This window comes from Plectropomus leopardus, chromosome 12, assembly GCF_008729295.1.
Source record: "Plectropomus leopardus isolate mb chromosome 12, YSFRI_Pleo_2.0, whole genome shotgun sequence".
In the NCBI taxonomy this organism is placed as follows: domain Eukaryota; kingdom Metazoa; phylum Chordata; class Actinopteri; order Perciformes; family Serranidae; genus Plectropomus; species Plectropomus leopardus.
Window position 1 is genome coordinate 17234332 of NC_056474.1, and position 22667 is coordinate 17256998.

The 22667-nt window shown below is 40.4% G+C and overlaps 1 protein-coding gene across 1 annotated transcript in view; it reads right to left on the reverse strand.

Moving 5' to 3' along the window:
* Positions 1-2367: 2367 nt before the first annotated feature.
* LOC121950959 (protein unc-13 homolog A-like) overlaps positions 2368-22667 on the reverse strand; it is a 57230-nt gene continuing 36930 nt past the window's right edge. The window contains 22 exon segments of the mRNA XM_042497103.1: positions 2368-6087; positions 7328-7484; positions 7567-7653; positions 8448-8504; positions 9015-9162; positions 10986-11066; positions 11180-11236; positions 11951-12074; positions 12388-12531; positions 12638-12726; positions 12809-12886; positions 13482-13559; positions 13903-14046; positions 17126-17222; positions 17308-17434; positions 17589-17674; positions 19061-19188; positions 19297-19431; positions 19783-19872; positions 20114-20182; positions 21156-21309; positions 21992-22155. Of these exon segments, the coding sequence (XP_042353037.1) occupies positions 5799-6087; positions 7328-7484; positions 7567-7653; positions 8448-8504; positions 9015-9162; positions 10986-11066; positions 11180-11236; positions 11951-12074; positions 12388-12531; positions 12638-12726; positions 12809-12886; positions 13482-13559; positions 13903-14046; positions 17126-17222; positions 17308-17434; positions 17589-17674; positions 19061-19188; positions 19297-19431; positions 19783-19872; positions 20114-20182; positions 21156-21309; positions 21992-22155 (2583 nt within the window). The 3' untranslated portion in view covers positions 2368-5798.

Genomic DNA, 22667 nt, shown 5'->3' on the forward strand with positions numbered 1-22667 from the left:
TGACTTTTATTCCCACTTTGTAAACTATGGCGCATCTCTAAAAGCTAATCTATGTTGTTTTCAGTTTTCAGCCATTTTTAGGAGCGGTCAAAATTTTTACTCTTTTTCAACATACTATATCATTGCCTTTTCGGCCAAGTTTTCGAAATGCTAAATTATGAGGCTTTTGGCCTTTAATTACATGTCTTCCCGCTTTGTATACTATGACGCATCTCTAAAAGCTATTCTATGTTGTTTTCAGCCATTTTTAGGAGCGGTCAAAATTTTTACTTTTTTCGACATACTATACTATTGCCTTTTTGGTCATTTTTTGACATACTAAATTATGAGGTTTTTGGCCTAATTTTGCATGTCTTCCCGCTTTGTGTACTATAATACATCTCTACAAGCTATTTTGTCGTATTCAGCCATTTTTAGTAGCAGGCCAAATTTGACTTTTTTCAACATACTATACTATTGCCTTTTTGGCCATTTTTATGACCTGCTTAATTATGTTGTTCTCTATCGTTTTCAGCCGGTTTAAGGAGCAGTCAATATATATATATATTTTTTTTTCGACATACTGTACTATTTCCTTTTTGGCCATTTTTTACGTTAAATTATGAGGTTTTGGGCCTTTATTCCTACTTTGTATAACATGATGTGTGTCATCAAGCTGTTGTGTCATTTTCAGCCATTTTTAGGAGCAGTCAGAATTTGACTTTTTTCGACATACTTTAGTATTTCCTTTTTGGCAATGTCCACGTATGGCGACAACGTAGAAATTTGACCCATCTCTCAAAACCCATAAAATAGCATGTTGAAGAAACCACCGAAAAAAAAGCAAGGCTATAGTATGGCGAAAATGTCAAAATTTGACCCGTCCAAAAAACAGCTGAAAACCACTTAGCATAGCACGTAGAGGCGCGTTATAGTATACAGTGTTGAAAAAACATCTCAAAACGGCCCCAAAACCCATAAAATAGCATGTTGAAAAACCCACCGAAAAAAAAGCAAGGCTATAGTATGGCGAAAATGTCCAAATTTGACCCGTCCAAAAAACAGCTGAAAACCACTTAGCATAGCACGTAGAGGCGCGTTATAGTATACAGTGTTGGAAAAACATCTCAAAACGGCCCCAAAACCCATAAAATAGCATGTTGAAAAAAACATATTATACGTATGTTAAAATGTTATAACTGTATAACAGCAACAGCACAACCAAGACCACAATCAAGGTGAGCCGGAGGTGCAGCCACAGCACAAGCAGGGCACAAGGCAGGGTCTGGAATTTGGATTTTACAGGAAGCCAGTGCAAAGAAGTTGAAACAGAAGAAATATGAGCTCTTTTCTTGGTTCCCATTACAACACGAGCAGCAGTGCTCTACACCAGTTGGAGAGACTTCAGGGACGTGTTGGGGCAATAATAGGGAGTAAGAAATGTGTGCACTAATTTTTCGGCATCTGTTTGAGACAGGATATGTCTAATTTTTGCAATGTCTTCCAGAACTTCCAAAAAAGTAATGCTTTAGAATGTCATCCAAATATGCCAAAAGTCATTACTTTTTTGTGATATTTTGGATGACATACTATAGTATGACTTCTGTGATATTTTGGACGCCACACTACAGTATAACTTTTTGGACATATTTGTGACGACATGCTATACTTTGAAGTGTTGGTCATGTTTTTAACAACATGCTATACTATGACATTTTTGACGACACACTATAGTATGACGTTTTAGCCGCATTTTTGACGACATACTATAGTATGTGTGTTAATATAAAAGCCTGTTGTCTGAGAGGGAACATCTGTATAAGGTGTTTATGGTTTAAGGCTTATTTTCTGAGCTTTAATGCCTGAATTAATGCAATTCCACACACAAATAACATTGCAGTGATGTGATTCTCAGGCACCACCAGGTTGATAATAAAGCGGACGTTTAGATTGTGACACAAATGTCCTTTTAATAGGAAGCAGATCACAATCAGGCTGCATTCCAGTTCCACTTCATCCTCATTAAGGAACAATCAATAATGATAAGAAACAAATAAGAAACATCCTTAGTAGAAAATAATTCTCTCATGCGAGTTCTGTGTTCACATTACATTCATATTGGTTACAGATGACATATTCACAAGCCTTTTTGGAAAACATAAATAACATTGATGATTTATCATTACATAGCTTTGAAAAGAAAAAAGGAAAATAAAAAGTCACATCAAAGAGACACTTGCTGGCACGATAAAGTATCCCATCATGCAATTGTAAGTTGATTCTATTCACAGGGTGGGCATCATTGGTCTCCACGCAGGTTGTGTTGGCGTGCATGCATGCATGTCATCTTACATGTGCCCTTTTGTGCTTGAGCAGAGATCGGTGTGTAGATGTGTGTTTAAATACATGAAGCAGGCAACCAACAAGCCCCGAACTGGTTATTCTTTCGTTGCTTTTTCAGCTACAACCTGACATGTCAAGTTTTGTCTAGAGCCCTAGAATTCAACACATAAAAACAATGTAACTGCACTGTGTGTTAAATGGGAATGCTCATTTAAAGGCTAGTTCACCCACAATTGTCAATTTTATTTAAAGAGAAACGTATGTATTCTTTAACCCGGATCCTTTTTTCCCATGTTTTTGTTTCCAAGTGACAATAACATTTGACAATGGTTCAGTATGGCAAGAGCTGCAGTGGCAAACAGATGGCAGTGTCATCACTGCAGGCAACTGTGTCCCATAAATTGAAGACAAAAAAAAGAAAAGCTTTTTGCTATTGACAAGTTCAGATTGTGATTCAAAATGTTTGACAACATCATGGCTACAACTACATTAGTCTCACTCAAGGTGAGGTGTCACTCTGCTATTTTGCAGACTTTTTCACGTTTTTAGAAATCAGCTCAATATTCAGCCAGATCTTGTTGATAACCCTAAGCTACGCTTTGTGTACTCAAACACAACAAACTTATCCTGGCGCTCCTCTGTCTGACTGTCATTAACATTTCTACTGTTTTCTTCCTGCAACATGTCAATCTTGCAAAATTTCATAAAGTGAAGTCCTCACACCGGCTAAAGGTAAAGATAAATAATTCACTTCTCTGTAGGGGCTTTTCTGTAATGTTGTCAGACACTTCTAATAACAATCTAAGCCTGTCAGTTGCAAAAACACGCATTTAATGGATGTAAATTGAGTGTGCACAATTGCCCGTAGTGATTCCAGTGCAGCCCGTTTTGCTGCTGCGGCTGCAGCACTCTCTCAATAGTGGATCACATTAGAAAATAATTCTGTGTATTTCACATACACACAAAAACATTGTAGAATAGGGTCTAGGTTGAAAAAAAAAACCCAAAAGTTTCCCTAAAAGTGAAATTTGGATGCTTAAATTAAATGGCAATTTTAGTCTTTTTTTAAAAGGCATGAGCCGGTGTCCCCAAGTGAGTCCTGGTTTTGGATTAACTGTCCCTTTGATAATATAAAAAAGGCTCTGCTGAGGATACACAACATTCAGAGGCTTTGTTTTTGGTAGAATTCAGCAGTATTCAGTAAAGACAACATGTGACAGGTCAGCAGTGACAGTACGGTGTAGCTCCACCCAGCGACAAGAAAACCTCACTGTCACTGACATCATTAAATTTAACAGAGAGACTACAGGACAAGCCAGACTATGACTGCAAGTGTTTGCTCACCTTTTTTACAGTGCAAGGTAAAGGGGTCATTAACAAGTGACAGGACTTAAACTAATACAACATAAATGCAACAAAAAATGGTTCGTGCAAATTTGGTCCTAAACGCAAATAGGAATTCAAGGACAAAACACTTTCCTTCTTACCCAACACGTGAGAAAAAGCGTACACACTTCCAAGAGGAATAGGGATTTTATGAGTCCATAAATGAAATTAAATTAAAAAAAAGAATCATAAGTGTCCCATTCCTTGGATCTGGATATTGCAGTTGGTGCTCCTGTATTTATATTGACAGCGCATACATTTAGGGTACGTAGATACAATATATTGCTCACAATCTCAGAGCCCATTTTGCCAAGTGTGACAGTCACTCTCTCCCTCTTGCTCACACACACACGCACACACACACACACCCACCCACACACACAAACACAAAATCCTGCACTACTATCTTTGTGAGGACCCTCATTGACATTCCAAAGCTCCTTACCCAAATCTAAACCTAATATTAACCTGAACCATAAATACAACTCTTAACCCTAAAACAGGCCTCTGAAAAGTTAGGACCAGTGAAAATGTCCTCATTTTCCAAAAATGTCCCCACTTTGTTAGTTACTTATCTAGGTCCTCACTTTGTAGCAAATGCAAGGACGCCTTCATACACATGCACACACAACAACAAAAGACACAGCAATGTTCACAGGCGGTCTGTTCTTCATAAAAACCACAAGGTTCAGTGGACATACAAACAAACCACTATTGCCTTAAAGAGATGGGTTTAGGTTACATGCGCAGGCAACCGGGGGGAAGTGTCCTTCAGCATTGCTTGTCCTTTTGGGTGTCCTCCCCAGTGTCTCTCATAAGAGACTTTCTGAATCAGAGTGTATGCATTGTGGTGGTGTGTCTGTGGCAGAGCAGGTAGACGGGGGGACGGGAGTGGGGCAAGTAGGGAAACGTGGTCAATTTGCCAACAGAAGCATGGACAGCATGTATTAGTGCGTAAACTGACATCCCAGTCCATTGATCCTGTAGCCCTTTTTGGAGTTAATGTGCACTCTAGGGGTGTGGATGTGTTAGACACTGGGGTATTGCTCAGTTTGTTGTGATGTGAAGCAAGAAAAGTTCAAATAAATAAATAAATAAATAAATAAAGCACATTGCGGCCACAACCTTTGTTTCTATCCACACATCACATATCAGGCTCAGCATATTCCCACTGTCTGTGTGTCTTCTTCATGATGATGACTGTTAGTCATAATTATAAAACCTTATTGTACCAGGGTTATATTTGCACCATGCTCACACGGGTAAAATATTGGAGGCACCCATCTTTTATGAAGGTGGGGGAATGGTTGCCATGTCTACAGCAAAGTGAATCACAGTGTTCCTGGGGTCAACATGCAGGACGTTGGTACATTACAGGACAGACAAGCAGTGACGTTGCCCCCGGACACTGATCTAAGGTCAGTGTTTTTTCTCTACTTGGATTTTTGGGCAAAAAGGGATCTGATCTTAGATCTGTGCCTGAACTCCAACCTACACAACACATCACACCGTGGGAAGACTATGCAGAGCAAACGACGAGGAGGGGAAAGAAGCAGGAGGGGGAGGGGCTGGAGAAAGACCGACGGACTGGAAGAACGACACAGAGTCAGGCAGGCAAGCGGACAGACAGACAGAGCATCGCTAGGCAAGGACTGCTCTCCTGAAGACACAGAGAAGCAAAAGTGCAAAGTGGTCGTCCACAAACTATTCACATGGTTTAGTTCTGCGTTGCATTATATCACATCTAAATGTACAGCGTATAAAAGGTGTGATGTGTTATGGGAGAGACTGAGTGAGGGGCTGGAAAATACTGGCTAATGTGAGGCTAACCTTAAACTGAGAGCTTTGAGGTGAGCTGCTGAAATATTCAAAATTAAATATGAATGTTTATAAACATATTCCTCCATGTTTGCATTGATAACATTGCAATGTAAATGTTGCATAATGTATGCAGATATATGTACAATAGAGTATTGTCATGTGTGTGCTTGTGTATTGCACATGTCTATCTATGCAGGTGTGACTACTTTAAGTGTGCACAGTACTATGTCTCTGGTGGTTTTGTGCACACGTGTCTCTACGCGGCCGCCTCAGCTGCGGCCCTCCTCAGCTGAACGCTGCTCCGACTTGAGCTTGACGAACTCTTTTGCCACGTCATCATTGTTGCGCTGAGAGAGAATGCGCAGCACCGTCAGGCCCGTCTCGTCCATGTGGATACGTCTGCCCAGCGGCATCCACAAGGTGACGCTGCCCTTACTGGCTATGTCCTTCACCTGCACCACGGACATGCCCACGGTGCGGTCCTCTCTGGCAAAGCAGTAGTCCTTCACACACACCTGCAGCTCGTAGCTCTCTGGACCCACCTCAGTGCCCAGCGAGCTGAAACGAGACAAAATCAATATTTTACTTCATGTCTTTTTAGTAGTATTCGGTAATACAACATTACAACAAAATTACCTTGTACAAAGTTATGAAGTTGTTCTTATCTTATTGTCTTCTCTGAATTAATTAATGGTTTTCTTGGTATTTTCTTCTTATAGATAAGTCTATCTATAGTATGATGGTTTTATTAGTATGCTGAGTTGCATATCCTCCTTTCTGTCCACAAGTTAAAGCTGGGTGAGCAGTTTTCAGTGCCGTCATTAAGCAAAAATCCCATAATAAACTTTAAGGAGGTTGTTAAAATGATCTAAGAGAACACGAGACATCTGCAGCTCCTCTTGGCTGTTTTCAGGCTTTAGAAAATCTAGCCAGCGATGAGAGACTCTGGTCATTTCAGAGAGAGGGCGTTAATGCTGAAGCGAGTGGACGTCCCTTCGGCAAAAGCCTGATTCAATTGTGGAGAATCCTGCAGAAAAAGTTGCTATTCTGGAGAGAACTGCGTTCATTACAAGGGAACCACATACAAGGAAGACTAACTTGACAAAAGTAAAGTCTAAAATAAAGTCTAAGAGAAAACAAAACATTGTGTCAATATTGGTGAAGTGTTTCAGAGATGGACAGAGGATGTTGTTGATACCTGTTGTTGTTGATAACTCTATCTAGAGGCTCTAATCAAAGTGTGTTTGACACCTTACCCCCCCACTACAGCCCCTTTACTGGGAGAAGAGCAAGCAGCGACAGCTCCTCCTCAGGATCTGCTAACTTTCTGTTGCTGCCGTTGCATTGGTAAGACCCCATTAGCCCGCTGTGACAACAGTTGCTGGGAAGGTTGACCAGCCAGATTCAAGATGCTACTGCTCTGTCTCCTGAGCTGTCGCCTGCTGTTGTTGGGAAGCAGTCCACAGCAGCGGGAGAGTGAGGTGGAGAAACCATGGGATGACTATCTGGCTAATTCTTGTGTCATTTGTGGTCTGATAAACAGCAAGAGACAGGGACCAAGGAGGGGCTGAGAAAATGTGCTGCTGGCACAATAAAGTAAGATTAACTAAATTTAATTTATGGGAAACACTAGGTAACTTTATAAAGCATGTGCATACACCCATGGTTGTCTGATGGGAGGGGCTTGGGACAGAGTGGAAAGCTGCAGCAGGAGGGTGTATTTCCGAATTCTGCTTTACCTCATCATGTGAATAAAGAACAAAGACAATCACATCCTGCAGAATGTGCTGACACTCACTACTGGAAGCTTTCACTGAACTTGGGTGACCAGGTGTTATTCTTGGACTTGGTGGCAAATTTCCTCTTCTTGTCGCTGAGGTGAGGACCGATGATGTAGACCTCCACGAAGGGCCTGAAGCCCTGCGCCTTCCATTTCAGGTCATTAGCAGCCACCACTGGAGGACAAACGCAGGTCAAGTTAAAGAAGGAAGGCAGGAGAGAACAAGAACACTAGGACATGTTGGGTTTTTTTTTTACCTTTGACATTGATCTTGTGTTCTCCATTAGGTTGGGGTAAGATGTCCACGCACATGACCACCTCGCCAACTCCATCAACTCCAGACGCTGTAAAGCCACACTCAGTAATTACTCAGTTGATTGTGTCCTCATTTGTCTTTGCATGGTCATAACCAGTGGTTTCTGCAGTCTACAGTGTAGCACAGCTGAGATAGATGACTTGGAAAATTAGGATACATCAGCAGATTGTGAACTAAATTTAAACATGCAGAATGTATGCGCACACACACACACACACACACACACACACACACACACACACACAAACACACAGGTTCTCTGTGATAATACCATAAGCACTTGGCTGGGTAATGCAGCTTTTGTGCCAGCTCGATTGCTGAGTAAATGGCAAACCTGTAACACAGTAATGGCTGGTAATTTGTTCTTAACTCTCTATTCACATCGAAGGAAAGAGAAAAAAGAGATGAAACTGAAACTATCCAAACTGCAACACTAAAATCTGTAGAAAAGCTCCTTTTCATCAGCTGACATAATCTGTGCATGACTTGTTCTTACATGCATTGTGTCTTGCAGAACCCAGTTTCCTCTTGATCTCAAGTCATTGCAGTTTTATGTTCTCACCTGGACTTTAACTTTTTGTATGCACAGAATAAGCTTTGTCTACCACAAATAGTTAGATTAGACATGCTTTTTCTAGGAGTTCAAACTGGAAAGTGAAAAGGAGAAAAAAAAAAAACAAGAAGCAGAGTGCCGAGGGCTAACACTGCTCACTGTCTCGAGCTATCTTTGGTTTCTGACAGTTTGATCACACAGATGTCTGAGCACAAGTCTGAGCTGCTGTGGGGGACATGCAGATTTTACATAACACTGCTGACACGTACGTTTCTCTGGCGGTGTGTCTTCGTTTGCTGTGCACCTCAGCCCTTTCCCTCCGTGGACTAGAAGGACACAGAAGAGAGACATCAATAGAGGAAGGCAAAAGTGTTCATTATTAAAACAGTCGGGAAGCATGTATAAAACTTTCTTAATACTAAAAATTAAAGTGTTATGGCTAATGGAAAAAATATCTAGATGAAAATAATGTCACGAGCAAGATATTTAAAAGTATTCCCATTTTCTGTTCATCTCAAATCCTTTTTGTTGGCAGTTAAGGTTATACTCTATATAAGTAAAACCAGTACTTACTGGTATTCATACTGCAATTCACTGAAGCAAAGAATTAAACATTTCCTTCCAACACTGAAGGCAAGTTATTCTATTTATTCTCATAATCCCATTTGATTCCATAAGCCATAGTTACAGTAAGAATAAGTGGTGGAGCTCTTTGAGAGTAACTGAAAGCATTTTTGTGTGAAATTGTTTGAACTTTCTGTGTGACTGTGTGTGTGTGTGTGTGTGTGTGTGTGTGTGTGTGTGTGTGTGTGTATTGTTGCTGCCTGAAGTCGTACCCTGAGCGCCCTGCGAGAGGACAAACTTCCTGATGAGCTTGTCTGTGGCTTGGGTGTACAGAGACAATGCGTAGCGCAGCGACTGCAGATCTGGACTCTTTTCCAAGAACGTCTTCTTCAGGCCCACACCACCGGCGTGGAAGTATTGCTGTGAAACAGATGTAACATGACACGTATTTATAGACGGGTTAGATGGCAAGCAGGCAGACAAGCAGTAGGACACAGAGAGCTCTAAGCAGGAAACACACAACTGTGACAAAACTGTTTTGTAGTGTGCAACACCCTTGTCAGCCCTGGAGCTATGGAGCAAATCATGGTGAGTCTGAAGCTGGTTTGGCAACTTAAAAACCTCTAAACCTGCACTAATGTGCACCAAACATGATGTTTATGATGTTCAAAGTTTCATATTTTTTAAACTTTATTAACTGTCTTATAGGGTGGCCGAGTGGTGTAGTGGTTAGCACTGTCACCTCACAGCAAGAGGTCCTGGGTTTGAACTCAGGTTGGGGCAGGGTTCAGACTTCGGGTGGGGGTGACACTCTGTGCGAAGTTAGCATATTCTCCGTGTCTCAGTGTCAGTTTTCTCTGGTTTCGTCCCAGAGTCCAAAGACATGCAGGTTAATTGGTGACTCTAATTTGGCCGAAACCGTCCCCTCATTCACTCACTCACTGTTCACTATGTAGTGTGTATTAAATAGTATATTTACTATATAGGGAATAACCAAACTAGATTTCGGACACTACGTTGGAATTGTATTGCATTGTGGTAGATGGGTGTTGAATGTAGTGTACATCGTATGTGCACTCAAATTTGCTGTGCATTGTGGGCATTTTATAGTATGAAAGAAGCAGGAGGGGGAGATGAAATTAACAGCAGAGAATTACACACGTAAAAAGAAGGTAAAATAAAAACAATAAAGTAGCATAAAAATTCCCAGTGTCCCTGGAAAGAGCCCCCAAGAGCCCCCTCCTTTCGCTATATGATCACGATACTGCAGTAATTGTTAACATCTACTGCAATATATTGCAATTAAATACCTTTTGTCAACTGCAAATTAAGGAAAACCTTTGTCAACATATTTTTATCTCATAAAATGAAAATGAGTTTTCTGTCTGTTTATTTCTCTTTAAGCATTTTTTTTATTTTTATTGCAGCAAAACATATCTAGTGGAATGAAAAAGCAGCTACTTTCATTATTGTAGTATGCTACCAAAAGTTTAATATTTGCTAAAATAATACATTATATAATAAAAAATATTGATACTTGTAATCTGCGCATCAATACAATATTGCTACACAAAATAATGTGATGTTACACAGTATTGATTTTTCCCCCAGCCTTAGATGATTGTAGTTGTCTTATGTAAATGCCATTTACTCTGTCAATATTTGTATGTAAATAATTTACATATAAAACGCACCTGCTTAAATCTGTTCACCACTACAAAAGGAATATTATGTTACAGGCTTTATTATTGTGCGTGACAACTTTTATCTTAATTTAGTGATATTTGAGATCAGTCAGTCTAGAGTTTTTTAGACTCTGCCTTTCCGTTTTTCTTTATGTTAAAGGTCCAATATGTAGGATTTAGTGGCATCTAGTACTGAGGTTGCAGAATGGAAATTGACTATGTAGGAGAACTACAGTGGCTGACGTGTAAATGCGAATGGCCTTATCAGGAGCCAGTGTTTAGTTTTAACGTTCTGGGCAACTGCAGAAACAACATGGTGGACTCTGTGGAAGAGGACTCCCCTCATATATAAACAGCTCATTCTAAAGTAACAATTTTTCAGGTGATTATAAACTAATGAAAACATAATTATGAATATTACTTTCCATTTATCCCAATTGATGCCTCTAAATGCTACACACTGGACCTTTAAGCAAAAACAGATCAAACTAAAATATTTTAAAACAATGAGGAGCATCGATTTCCAGCCGCTGTGTTGCTCAACGGATCATACAATACCTTAATAGTGTCAAGTGCCAGCTCTATTACAGCACACTGTTTAGGACTCAGAGCTTTGGCCTCCTCTCGCCCCATGTGCTCCTGCAGGACAGATCAAACAGAGGAATCAGTCTTGACCACAGTTTCTGCTAAAATGCAGTTTGTACTTTAGATGAATTTTATTCATTTTCTTTATTGCCTTGTATTTTCATCACCTTGAGCTTGGAAAGCTGGCCCAACTCCTTAGCAGCATTGAAGATCATCTGAGTGCCCTGTGACGAAGACATGGACAGACAAGTGAGCAGAGGGAGGAGAGAAACAAAAGGGGGGTGTTTGAGAGATATGCAGTTGAGTGAGAGGTGAGTTCAAGAGATTTAGTGAGAACAGACAGCTGCAGATACAGGAGTTTGAAGAGTGAGGGGGGAAAGGAGTCAAACTACATGTTTTATACTAATCTATGTATCTTTTAAGTAAAAACATTCAGCTACATCTTGGAACAGAGAGAAGGTTTTAGTGCTTTGGTGTAGAGTCAGACGGTATTATAGGGACTCAAGAGCAGGTAATGTTGTCTCTGGTGCATCGTGCTGCAATTTAAATCAGGTTTTGATGCATTGGTATCCACAGGAGGAGAAAGAATTGTAAAAGAAAAAACAACACAGGCTACAGAGGGTGGTGTTAAGTCTCCTGACAGTGTTTCTTCATGCTAACAGAGGCTGTGTATATATACACACACACACACAGACACACACACACACACACACACACACACACACACACACACACACACACACACATACTTACAATAACCTAAGGAAGAAAGGGAGAGAGGACGGGGTGATGGCAAGATAGATGGGTTAATGTTCAATCACAATGAAACACAACAATGAAAAGCACTGAAATTCGGAAGCAAAGAAGAAAATTAAAATGATGAAGAAAATAAGAGTGACTGTTCTTCTTTCTTCATTATTATTTCTATTATTACATACCGTCTGGTCAGTGAGTGTTGGAAGCACAATTGTTTTTTCCATTGTGTTCATCACCAGTTTCCATAGCTCCTTCAGGACTCTCTTCAGGACGGTCTTCTCACAGATTTTAGCAAACAGCGACAGGCTGAAAGACAGAAACACACAATCTCTCAACTGACAGACATGAAGGCAGCACTGAATATATTTTCATTGACTTGTGTAGTGTGTAGAGTACTACAAACACCTACCAATATTCAGAAAGTATAAGTAATTTTTTTTTAAATGTCAGTGTATAGTATTTTTAAAATTTCAACAAAAAATCATAGTATAGTATGTGATAAAAATACCATAGTGCATACTCATACACAGTTTGTTCATTTTAATTAATTCCAACTTCTGAGACATATTTTCAGTCCAATCTTCAACAGTGCTGATGTTTGATACCCAGCCGTACTTACTTGCTGTCCAGGAAGTCCATGATGGGCTGCAGGACGTTGTCGGCCTCCTGAACCACACTGCCGTTTGCCGGGACAGTCTGACCTTTTACCTGAGCTAAGATGTCTCCCATTTGCCTCACGTTGTCCTCGATCTGGGGCTGGAAACTGCACAACCAAACACAAACAACATGTAAACAGACAATAAAATCAGCTGGGAAAACTAGCTCCTGCAAGTCTTAGTTCAACACAGGAACCAAGTAGAAACACCTACCTGACAGCAAAGATGCGGCTGAGGTCGTCCATTACACTGTTGAGTTTGTTCTGCAGCTCCTTAAGGAAGTCACTTGCCTCCAAATTGAGCTAGAAAGAGACAAATAGGATGAACACAAGAGCCATGTTGTAGCAGCACAATCACAATAATAACAGCATGTATGAAACTCACATCTTTGCCTCCCATGGCCTCAAACATCTTCTCAAGCTGAACTCGGAGCTGCTGGATGTTATTGATGATGATACATGGCTGAGGGGAGAAACAGAAAAAATCATTACACTTACACTTACACTTACACACACACACACACACACACACACACACACACACACACACACACACACACACACACACTTCTCACCCCCTTTTCTCTGTCTGCTTCCAGCGTTTTATTGTAATCAATCAAGGTTAGTCCTCCTAACTTTTTTTTTTATTGCTTCTTTGGCGAAAAGCACTCACGGTGATACAGGGCAGGAGAAATAGGAGTTTTCAGTAATTACTGCTCCTCCGGGGCTCCTGGTCTCTCTGGGAGAGCAGCCCACTTTACCCCGAGCCTACACCACATTCAGCTAATTACACAGCCCTAATTCACTATGAAACACTGCGACTTGGGCACGGCTATTAGGTAGAAGAGCAGTTTATTGTGCTAAAATTAATCAACCTGACCACGTACACCAAAGCTCTTGATGGAGCTCAAATTAAACTATTTAATCAGTCACTGCTGTTTGTTCCGCTGACAGAAAAATTTCCATCTGGTGGCTTGTTCTGGTGGCCTTCTTAGATGATACCAAAGAGCGCCTTCTTTTGAGTTTTGTCTCTTATGTCGTCTACCTTTAACACTTACCACTTTCTCCTTCTTGACGTGATTTGGAAAGTCCTTTGCAATGATGTCAGCGTAGGACAGCAGGACATTGCCAATGGTCTGAGAAAAAGATACACAAAAAGGGTACAATTATATATTGCACTGGAATATTTTGCATTGAAAGGGACCTACTGCATGCTTTTCCAGGTTCACACTTTATATAGCGGGATAGTTCACCCAAAAAAGGCTAAAGCAAGGCTAAAAGCATAGCGCTACTAATGTTTTTCAAAACAACATGGCACATCAGGGCTTCAGGACACTTGGATTACTTCAACCAAACAGCATGGCAGACATTATAACATTATGTATATGACAGAAAATAAGGAAAAGCAAAATAGGTCCCCTATGAGAGTGTCTACTCAGGTAAAGTGATTCTGTGAGAGCATTCATAGCTGAAAGTCACCTTGGCAAATCTTTTCATGTAGTTGCCAACGATCTGAGGGTCGGGACACTCCAGTTTGCGGATGATTTCAAAGCTCTGATTGAGCTGAGAGAACACGTCCACCACTGAGCAGGAGAACAAAGCGTGCTCTGATGTGACCTGGAACTGCAGAATGAAAAGAAAGCTGTGAGAAGTTGTTTTGTGGTGCTGATGCTGCAGCATGGTAATCTTCGTACTGTTAGATAGCGGGGGATTGGAATTCCCCGAGGGCCAGCCCTGGGAGAAGTTCATGGTGCTGTTACACATCACGGATGAAACTGACCCCTCTTCAGCTGTGTGTGTCTTCGATCAAAAGATTTGTGAGGTGATTCCTCTGAAAATGTTTGGATGAGAGCAATGGAGGCGATCAGAGGGTTATGATGAGGAGCAGGGCTCTCATTAACAGCCTGGCCATTAGTGAACAGTGTTAAGGTATGTGACTGGGCCTGGGGACCGCTGTTTTTCGCTGACAAAGGAATGCAGAAGCTGCCTCTGGCGACAGTAATTGGACCCAGAGGAGTCCTGACATAAGAGCTGGGAGAAGAGCTTTGTATCGACCCTCTTGCTATATGGATATGTAGGTGCGAGTGAGGCTGAGTGGTGTGGGTGTGTGTGTGTGTGTGTGCATACACTGACTTGTGGTGTAGCATCTGCACTTCACTGCAGTGAAGTTTTTTTCCAATTGCCTTTGGTATTGAGTCATTATTGATTTCCTTGAGGCCTTCAACCCGCTCTTCTCAGCCTGAAATGTGCTGAGTCAGGAGAGATGGTGTGAAACCTGAATTTGCATGAGAAATGCATGAATACATTTTTTGGAGGGGTAAATGCTGCAGGTAGGAGTTTAAATTTAAGCTTTCATACTGTAATTTATTACCGTCTCAGCAGAATTCGACTGTTGAATTTTAGTCAAACTTGAGTCTCACATGACCGTCTGTTTCTTTTCTTTCTTTCAAAACTCATTCTCTACATTTTTTCTGCGCACTTGGCTTTAGAGACTTGACACTGTTTGTTAAAGGAATACTGAAGACATTTTGGGAAGTCCTGAGAGTTACATAAGAAGACTGGTGCCACCATCATGTCTGCGCACTAAATATGGAGCTAAGGGCCAGTCGTCTGTTAGCTTAGCAAAAAGACTTACAACAGACACCAAAAGGTCACAGCACCCTTCCAAGAATTAGTCAGGCACATAACCTCCCATGAAACCAGGAAAACCAGCGTTGTTGTTTGTTTTAAAGCACTTGAAATTATGCAAGCGATAGACTGGGGTTTCTTTTGTGGCAACAACTGTTAGGTTAGAGATATACTTCCTTTTAACTACGGGTATGCATACCCATGATGGCTGCCACGCATCGCCTGCGTCGATTTGGTGCATCTGCTGCGCATAAAAATGAACGCGATGGGATGCAGATGTGATATGTAGTATGTAAATAAACAGCAAAGGCAGTGTGTAGGCAGAGCAGATGTGACAGAGTAGACACAGCAGTGGGGATTACAACGGGCTTGTAGAGGCCTTACGTAGCACCGACATCGCTGCTGATGCCTTTTCTGCCTTGATCTCAGCATTTACATAATACTAACCTCCTTGAGTGTCGCCATGTCTGTTGTTTACATCCCACACATCTGGTAGTTGTATAGGGCCTGATCCTGTGAGACCCACGGGCTGAACCACAGCCCAAGGGTCTTACAGGTTGAGCGGTTCTGGCTAAGCTTGTCAGAAATATTGCAGGTTATGGGTGGCGTTGTTATAATTTACAGAAACATTGCGCAATAGTCCACTTTACACCTTCTCCCTCCTTCTCTCTGTCTCTGTCACACTACAAGCAGCTGTCTCATCACTGCTGCTGCAGTCAGACTTTCTCATTCAGCTTTTGACCAAGAAAATCCGTTAAGGTCTGACATATTTAATCTCTTCGGTCATAATGTCCTGTTAAAATATTTCCCTCTTCAAATTTGTATGCCTAAAACCATATCATTACAGCAAGTAAGAGTTTCTCTGTCCATAGTGAATTTGTTAAATATTATACTTAATCTTCACGTTGACAAACCACTGTACCTGTCAGCTATGAGCTCATGTAAACAAACCACGTAGGTTATCAGCTACACATCTAAGATCATAGCCTTAAGAAATTTACTTAAAAGCCAACATTAAGTAGGTCGTTACCAGAAACTTATGAGTTCCGGTTTGTGGGTTTGCATTTTGGGTTCGAGTCATTGATTTACGCACGTGTACCGGTTGGGCGGGGCAGGTTGGCTTTTTTATTGGGCCAGATTGGATCAGTTTTTACTGGTCTATAAAGCACATAATGGGAACCTGAAGAAGAAGTTGTTTCCCAGCTCTGTATTTGCTTAATATGAGGATAAGGGGGGTAAAATAATGATAACAAATAATTATATAATTATACTATAATAAGTTTAATTTAAAAAAAATGTAAATAAAAGATTAATAAACCACATTTTATATTTAATATTACTATCTTTATTGCAATCATGAACTGCAGCTATAAACAGTCTTGTTCATGTTCATATGTGATTACTGTGCAAATGTTTTCTGCTAGTCAGTCTGATTTTTTTTTTCTTTTTTTTGCAGGAGCTACATTATTTTTTTTTGTAAGTTTGAGAACCACTGGGTTAGGGGACTGTAACTATGACTGAGAGTTATGAAATTTAACTGGCACAGGTCTTAGTCTAGATAATAGCTACTCTTTTGGAGAACAATAATTTAACCAACTAATAAAACAATGAAAAGAGAGGAAAACAATGTATGAAAAGGAAATAAATAATTATTATTAGGGTATTTTAGGGTGAGCAAATCACCTGTGGCCGACTTTTGCCATTTCCAAACTTGTTGAGATTAGTAAAGAGGTCTAAAGTCAGATTTGATTCTAAGGGCACTAACAATTAACAACTGCTTTCTCCAAAGTTTTGGGTTAACTGGGTAATATTTATGAGTATTCTAACTTAAAACTGGTCAAATTTGACCCAAACAGAGTAGGAGGGTTAATGTGTGTATAGAATAGTTCTGTATTGAACTGTAACACATAGGAACTTGGGTACGTAGACCACTGGGAACGTAGGATGTTGGGAGCAAATTACCCTGGGAAAATAGGACCTTGGGGACATAGGACCTTGGAAGCATAGATCAGCTCCCATAGTATGTTAGCAGACTAGCATTTTACATGTGAAGGATGCTGATGAAAGCAATTACCCCGTCTTTTTTGTCCCTCTCCAGGGCTCCATGCAGAAAATCTCTGGACACTTCTTCATTTTCGTCCAACCACATGATGACAAAAGGTTCAAACCATCTGCAGAGGAAAAAACAAGCAGAGATGAATCTCTGTGCCACAGTGGTAGATGCAGGAGGAAAAGTGCTGTGTACACGACACTTACGCTGGATATTCAGGTACATGCTTCTGGAAAGTGGGCAGCTCCTTGCAGTACTCGTTGTAGAGCCATTTCACCTTGAAGTGCAAGTTCATATAATCTGCGCTTTTACACAGGCGGTGCTTCTCATGCTCTAAATATTAAAGAGAAACAAAGGATGAGGAAAAGTCCCACCTCACCACTCTTTCTCCATCTACAGTTTACACATAAAAAAGATCTCTTGACACAAACTAATGACTGTTGTATTTACGAGCCTCCCCGTCCCAACAAAACACACAAACACCTACCCTCCATGGCGTATTTCATGTCCTGTGCAAACATATTCCACATGACCTCAGCGCTAATCTTGCCCACGTTCAGTTCCTGGGGAAACCTATAAGAGGCAGTATTCAGGCTTAAATACAGTTCTAGATGCAGTAATGGCACTCTATTATTTAACAGAATAACCTGGCCTCATTTTTATGTAACTCCATCAGTGTTTCCTCTGTATATTTTTAGTTGCCACTGACAGAAAAATGCACCAGTACAAAATGTAACCATAATTAATAAATATACGGTTTAAAAAAGTGGCACAAGATCTAAATCCAAACTACCCCGACCCACCAAACCAGCTGTCATACAAAAATGCCAAAAATGCCTTTACTGTCAGTGCACAATGCAAATATAACACTACACGCATTATAACATAGAAAGATGTCAATACTGAACACGTGAATGTTTGTAACTTCTTTCATTTTTCTATTCTTCGATATTGTTAGTACATTTGCTTAACTTTCCAGGACCTTACATATTATCTTATCTCACAGGACCCACCCATGGCTTCAAAACAAACAAAGCTGTTTGTTTGACTGTTTGGCCTGATACTCTGACCCCCCCGCAGGCAGGAGTACTGCCACAGAAGCTAAGCAATGTACTGCTGTGGACAGAGGCAGCAATCAATCGTATTTTAGCTGAATATTTTAACCACTTTATCTTGCCATCAGACAGCTTTTTCTGAAACTGAGGCCATTATATAAATCTATGCTCTCTTCAAAGCCACCAGACTCCATTGACAAAAACAGTCTCATTGAACACAATGGTTTCGGGTCTACCGCTGTCTTGATCGGTTTGGTTCGTTTGTACTATTGTGGGACTTTGGTGAATTTAAAATAACCATTTGAAAATCAAGTCAATTCAGGTCAAGTCAATTTTATTTTTAAGCACTTTATCATAAATCACAATTGGCTTTACAGCATACGACATCACTCTTTCCTTAAACCCTCACATCGAATAAGGAAAAACTCAACTCCGAAGTCACAAAGTAACACAAAAAAACCAACTGAGGGAGCAGTAGACCAGCAGCTCCTGCTTCAGTGACGCAGAATGACTGTTTTTGTCAATGGAGTCTGGTGGCTTTGAAGAGAGAGTGAAAATAACAGCTTATGTTCCCTGTCGGAAAGGGCTGTCTGATGGCATGAAAAAGTACCAAAAATATTCTAAATATAGCATATACTTAATCTGTTATGTACTTTTTTGATGGCTAAAATATGTTTTGCTGCTGCCCCTGTCCACAGATGTACATTGCATGGCTTCAATTGCACTACTTATGCCTGCTTTTCAGCACTCGGGGTGTGCCAACCGTCATCGACTATAGGTAATACACTGACTATGGATAATCAACCCCACTTCAAACTTTTCCTAAGCTGGCTGTGAAAGTTACAAAACTGCCTCTTTATGCAAAATTTGAGGAACTAGGCTGATGTTATGACTAGAGACTCACTGATTAAGGCAGGGAGTGTAGGAATTTTTGTCCTCCTCTATAATGGAGACGATGAGGGTGATTAGTTTGGACCAGAAGTCCAGGTTTTTGATGCTGGGACCCTGCTCATCTGGAGGGACTGCCTTCGACTGGAGACAGAAAGAGCTTACAAATTAACATTGCAACAGAATTCTTTGTCGTGAGAGTGAAAGAGCAGGAATAATGCAACAGCATCTGCTTCACAAACACAGACTTACAGGGTCTGTCTGATATTCCCTGTTGTAGAGGTCGTGGCAGTTGTTGAAGATGTACTCATAGGTGGAGTTGAGACATGCTTTCACGCAGTCCTTCACCACCTGGCTTGCCCTGGGGGGACTCTGCAACTCCTGGACCTGAACACAAATGTTACACAACATATGGTTGAATCCAGTTCACCTCAAAGAGCTGTCAGACACACACAGACTCAGCAGGAGGTTATGCTCAGTGGGGATTTCACCATAAACTCACTGTGCTGCACAAATACCAATAAACATGCATTAACACCCTGTCACATGCGCACAGACACACACAGAGCTTCATGATAATAGCTTCAGTTTGAATAGGGTAATGTTCAGCTGATACTCAGTTTACGCCTCAGGCTGCTTTCGGGAAAGTACTGGAAAACTGTTTGTTTTCTGAGTTAAGTGCTAATGTGAAAAGAAAAAAGACAAGAAAGGAAAAGAAAAGACTTGAGTCATTCTTACTTTCATCCTAAAGAACGTGATGCTCGTCAAGAGATCAACTGTAGACTTGAGGTCTTGTAGTCTTTCAGGACTGCTGGCAGGGAAGTTATTCTGAAAGCACATTTACACGGACGATTAAACGCAGCACAAAATGTTAACTCAAGGTCAAAAGTTTTCTCTTTCTTCAGGTAATAAGATAAAGGCATTACATAAGAAAATCGACAAAGGCAACATCATTTCCATCTTAAAACAAGGAATTGGCACACCAATACATGATGTACACACAGAAATTGTAGCATTAAGTGACATAAAGTGTTTGGCGTTTGTTATGACGGAGAGAAGCGGTCGGTACCCGGTACATGGACAGGTCGATCCTCAGGGAGTTGTGCAGCTGATCCAGCAGTTTGACAAACCTCTCCTTCTAAACAGTAAAACAGAACAGACTGCTCAGAAAACCACACCACAGCTGAAACATTATTTGTTACCATTTAGCTACACAAATCCCAAACCGGATCTGACGAGGCTCAGCTGATTGGATGTTTATAGAAATGGGTGGGGCCACATTTAACTTCTATCTACATCCCGAGGGCGAACAGGAGCTAGTCATTTCTTAGATGTTTTAACAGCAATATAGTATACAGAGTTCCTTTAAGAACTCTGTAAGACTTCAAAAAACTTTTAATGTTATTTGAGAATTAAATTTAAGACAAAATTTTAAAATAACTAAAAAATAAATATTTATTATAACATAAAAGATGACTTTTCCGTCTGCGTCGCCTGGCAGAGACAAAGATAGGGAAATATCCGGTTTCAGCCATGCCCTCAAAATCTCGGTTAAATAGCTCATTTTCTTTGAATTTGCACTCCTCCATGTCATTCGGGTTACAGTGACGATCAAGTGTTGTTGGTTCCACTATCCTGAACTGCATGACGTTAATGTGAGAAGTATTCAGTAAATATTTAAGAAAAATAGATGTAACCAATTTTTTTGCAATTTTAAAAAAAGATTAATGAAATCCTTGAAAGATTGTTTTGAAACACGTTAACACCAATTAAGGCTTTATTTGAATTAAAAAGATTTAAACATTAATTTCTCCCTGCTGTTGTATTCCTTAGTAGTAAAATATAATTTTCTGTTTCACTGTGGACATGTTGTGAGTTGTTGTGCAATGTATTTATTTTACTGCTGGCTGTGTAACAAATTGCCCCTCACAGATAATAAAGTTTATCTTGACATTATTTATAGATGAATGAATTCAATGCCTTTTAAGACCTTTTGAGGATCTGCAGGACCACGGGTAAAAGTACGGCATTTTTCAGTTAGAATCTAAGCCCCCCCTGTAGTATATAGTCACATATATAAGGAAAAAAACAACTATCACTCAGGGACTCACGCCAAAGTTTGACGCAGCAAATCTGTCTGAAGCAGAAACATTGTTGGAGGATTGGGTGGTGTGGGCGTAGTAAGCGTTGATGTTGGCAAGCAGGGTGCTCATCACAGCTGGCACTCCTGGGCACATGTACTTTGATGACAAGCAGGCAAAGTGGCTGTGGGGTGGAAGTGGCAAAAAGAACATTTAGTGCATTTTCTTGCTCCTGATACCCACGTATTGGAAGAAAAAATAAACTACATGTATATCCAACTATCTTATCTAACTGTATAAAAGTAGGTGTAATTAAACCAACGTTTATAACTCAAGAGTTGTTCCTACTTAACTTTCATGGTAAAAGTGGAAATAGACATTTTTTTTTATCTAACATATCATTATGTAGTAAATGTTGATGGCACATTGTGATGGCTTTAGAATAATGACAACACCAACGTTAAGGCTGGTTTCCTATCAGCCTTGTTTTCACTACGCAATTTTGTCTGCCACCATGTACGACCCTTCAGGAAGGAAGTGCATCAACTACTGCACAACCAAAACAGAAAGAGGATAATGCTTTTGTGTTCTCCTGTTACCAAAGAGTATCTGTGTAAGTTCTTTGCAGTTACTATCCCAAGGAGCAGAAACAGCAGAAACTATCAAAGTGATTTCGTGTAACCAAAATGTAGCGTGTCCTGTGTTGTTGGTAGCTGCTTAACTGTGGTTAAAATGAAAAGTAATCCGGTTGTCTTTGCGACAATGCCGCCAACAATAACACCACTTGGAAATGCCAGAAGGGGCCAAGTAAAAAAAAAATGTCTGTTTCCAGTTTAAACATTTAGAGTAATGGTTGAGGGACTGACGTCATGGCCTGGTAGATGGACTCCACTCCGTATCTCATGGCGAACTCGTCCACTATCTCCTGAGCTGTCTCCTCAAAATACACCTTCCACGCATCGTCCCCTTTGGCGTCAGGGATCTTCACTACGCCGCCATTTTGCTCCTCCGTGGTGTACTGGAACAGATGCTGAAAAAAGACAAAGGACGGGTAAGTTAAAAAAATACGCAGCTTGTTAAAATATGAATACATTTCAAACACATCTGACCAGCCAGATGAGCGCTACTCTTCCACTCCCCCTACAGACTGTGCGATTTTAGCAATCTTCATTTTCTGCTCTAGACGCCATTACTCCACTATAACTTTATACAGCAAACAGTGGATTGATGTCACATTAATGTTATGAATATCACATACAGCTCCTTTAACCCCTTAAACCTGGGCGAATTGGCTTGATTTTGAAATGTTGAAAAACATGGGAAAAAGGCAATGAGCAACTACAAGAGAAAAGAATCATAAACTAGCAAGTAATTGGCAAAAAGTACAAGAAAATGACCTAAAAATTGAAGTGAAAAAATGCTTAAAATTATAAGAATTCAGTAAAAATAATTTCAAATACAAAACTATGCTAATTATAAATATATAGCTGTCTGGACATTTCCCCCTAGTTTTAAACTCTTGTTTTAAATCTACTAATATAT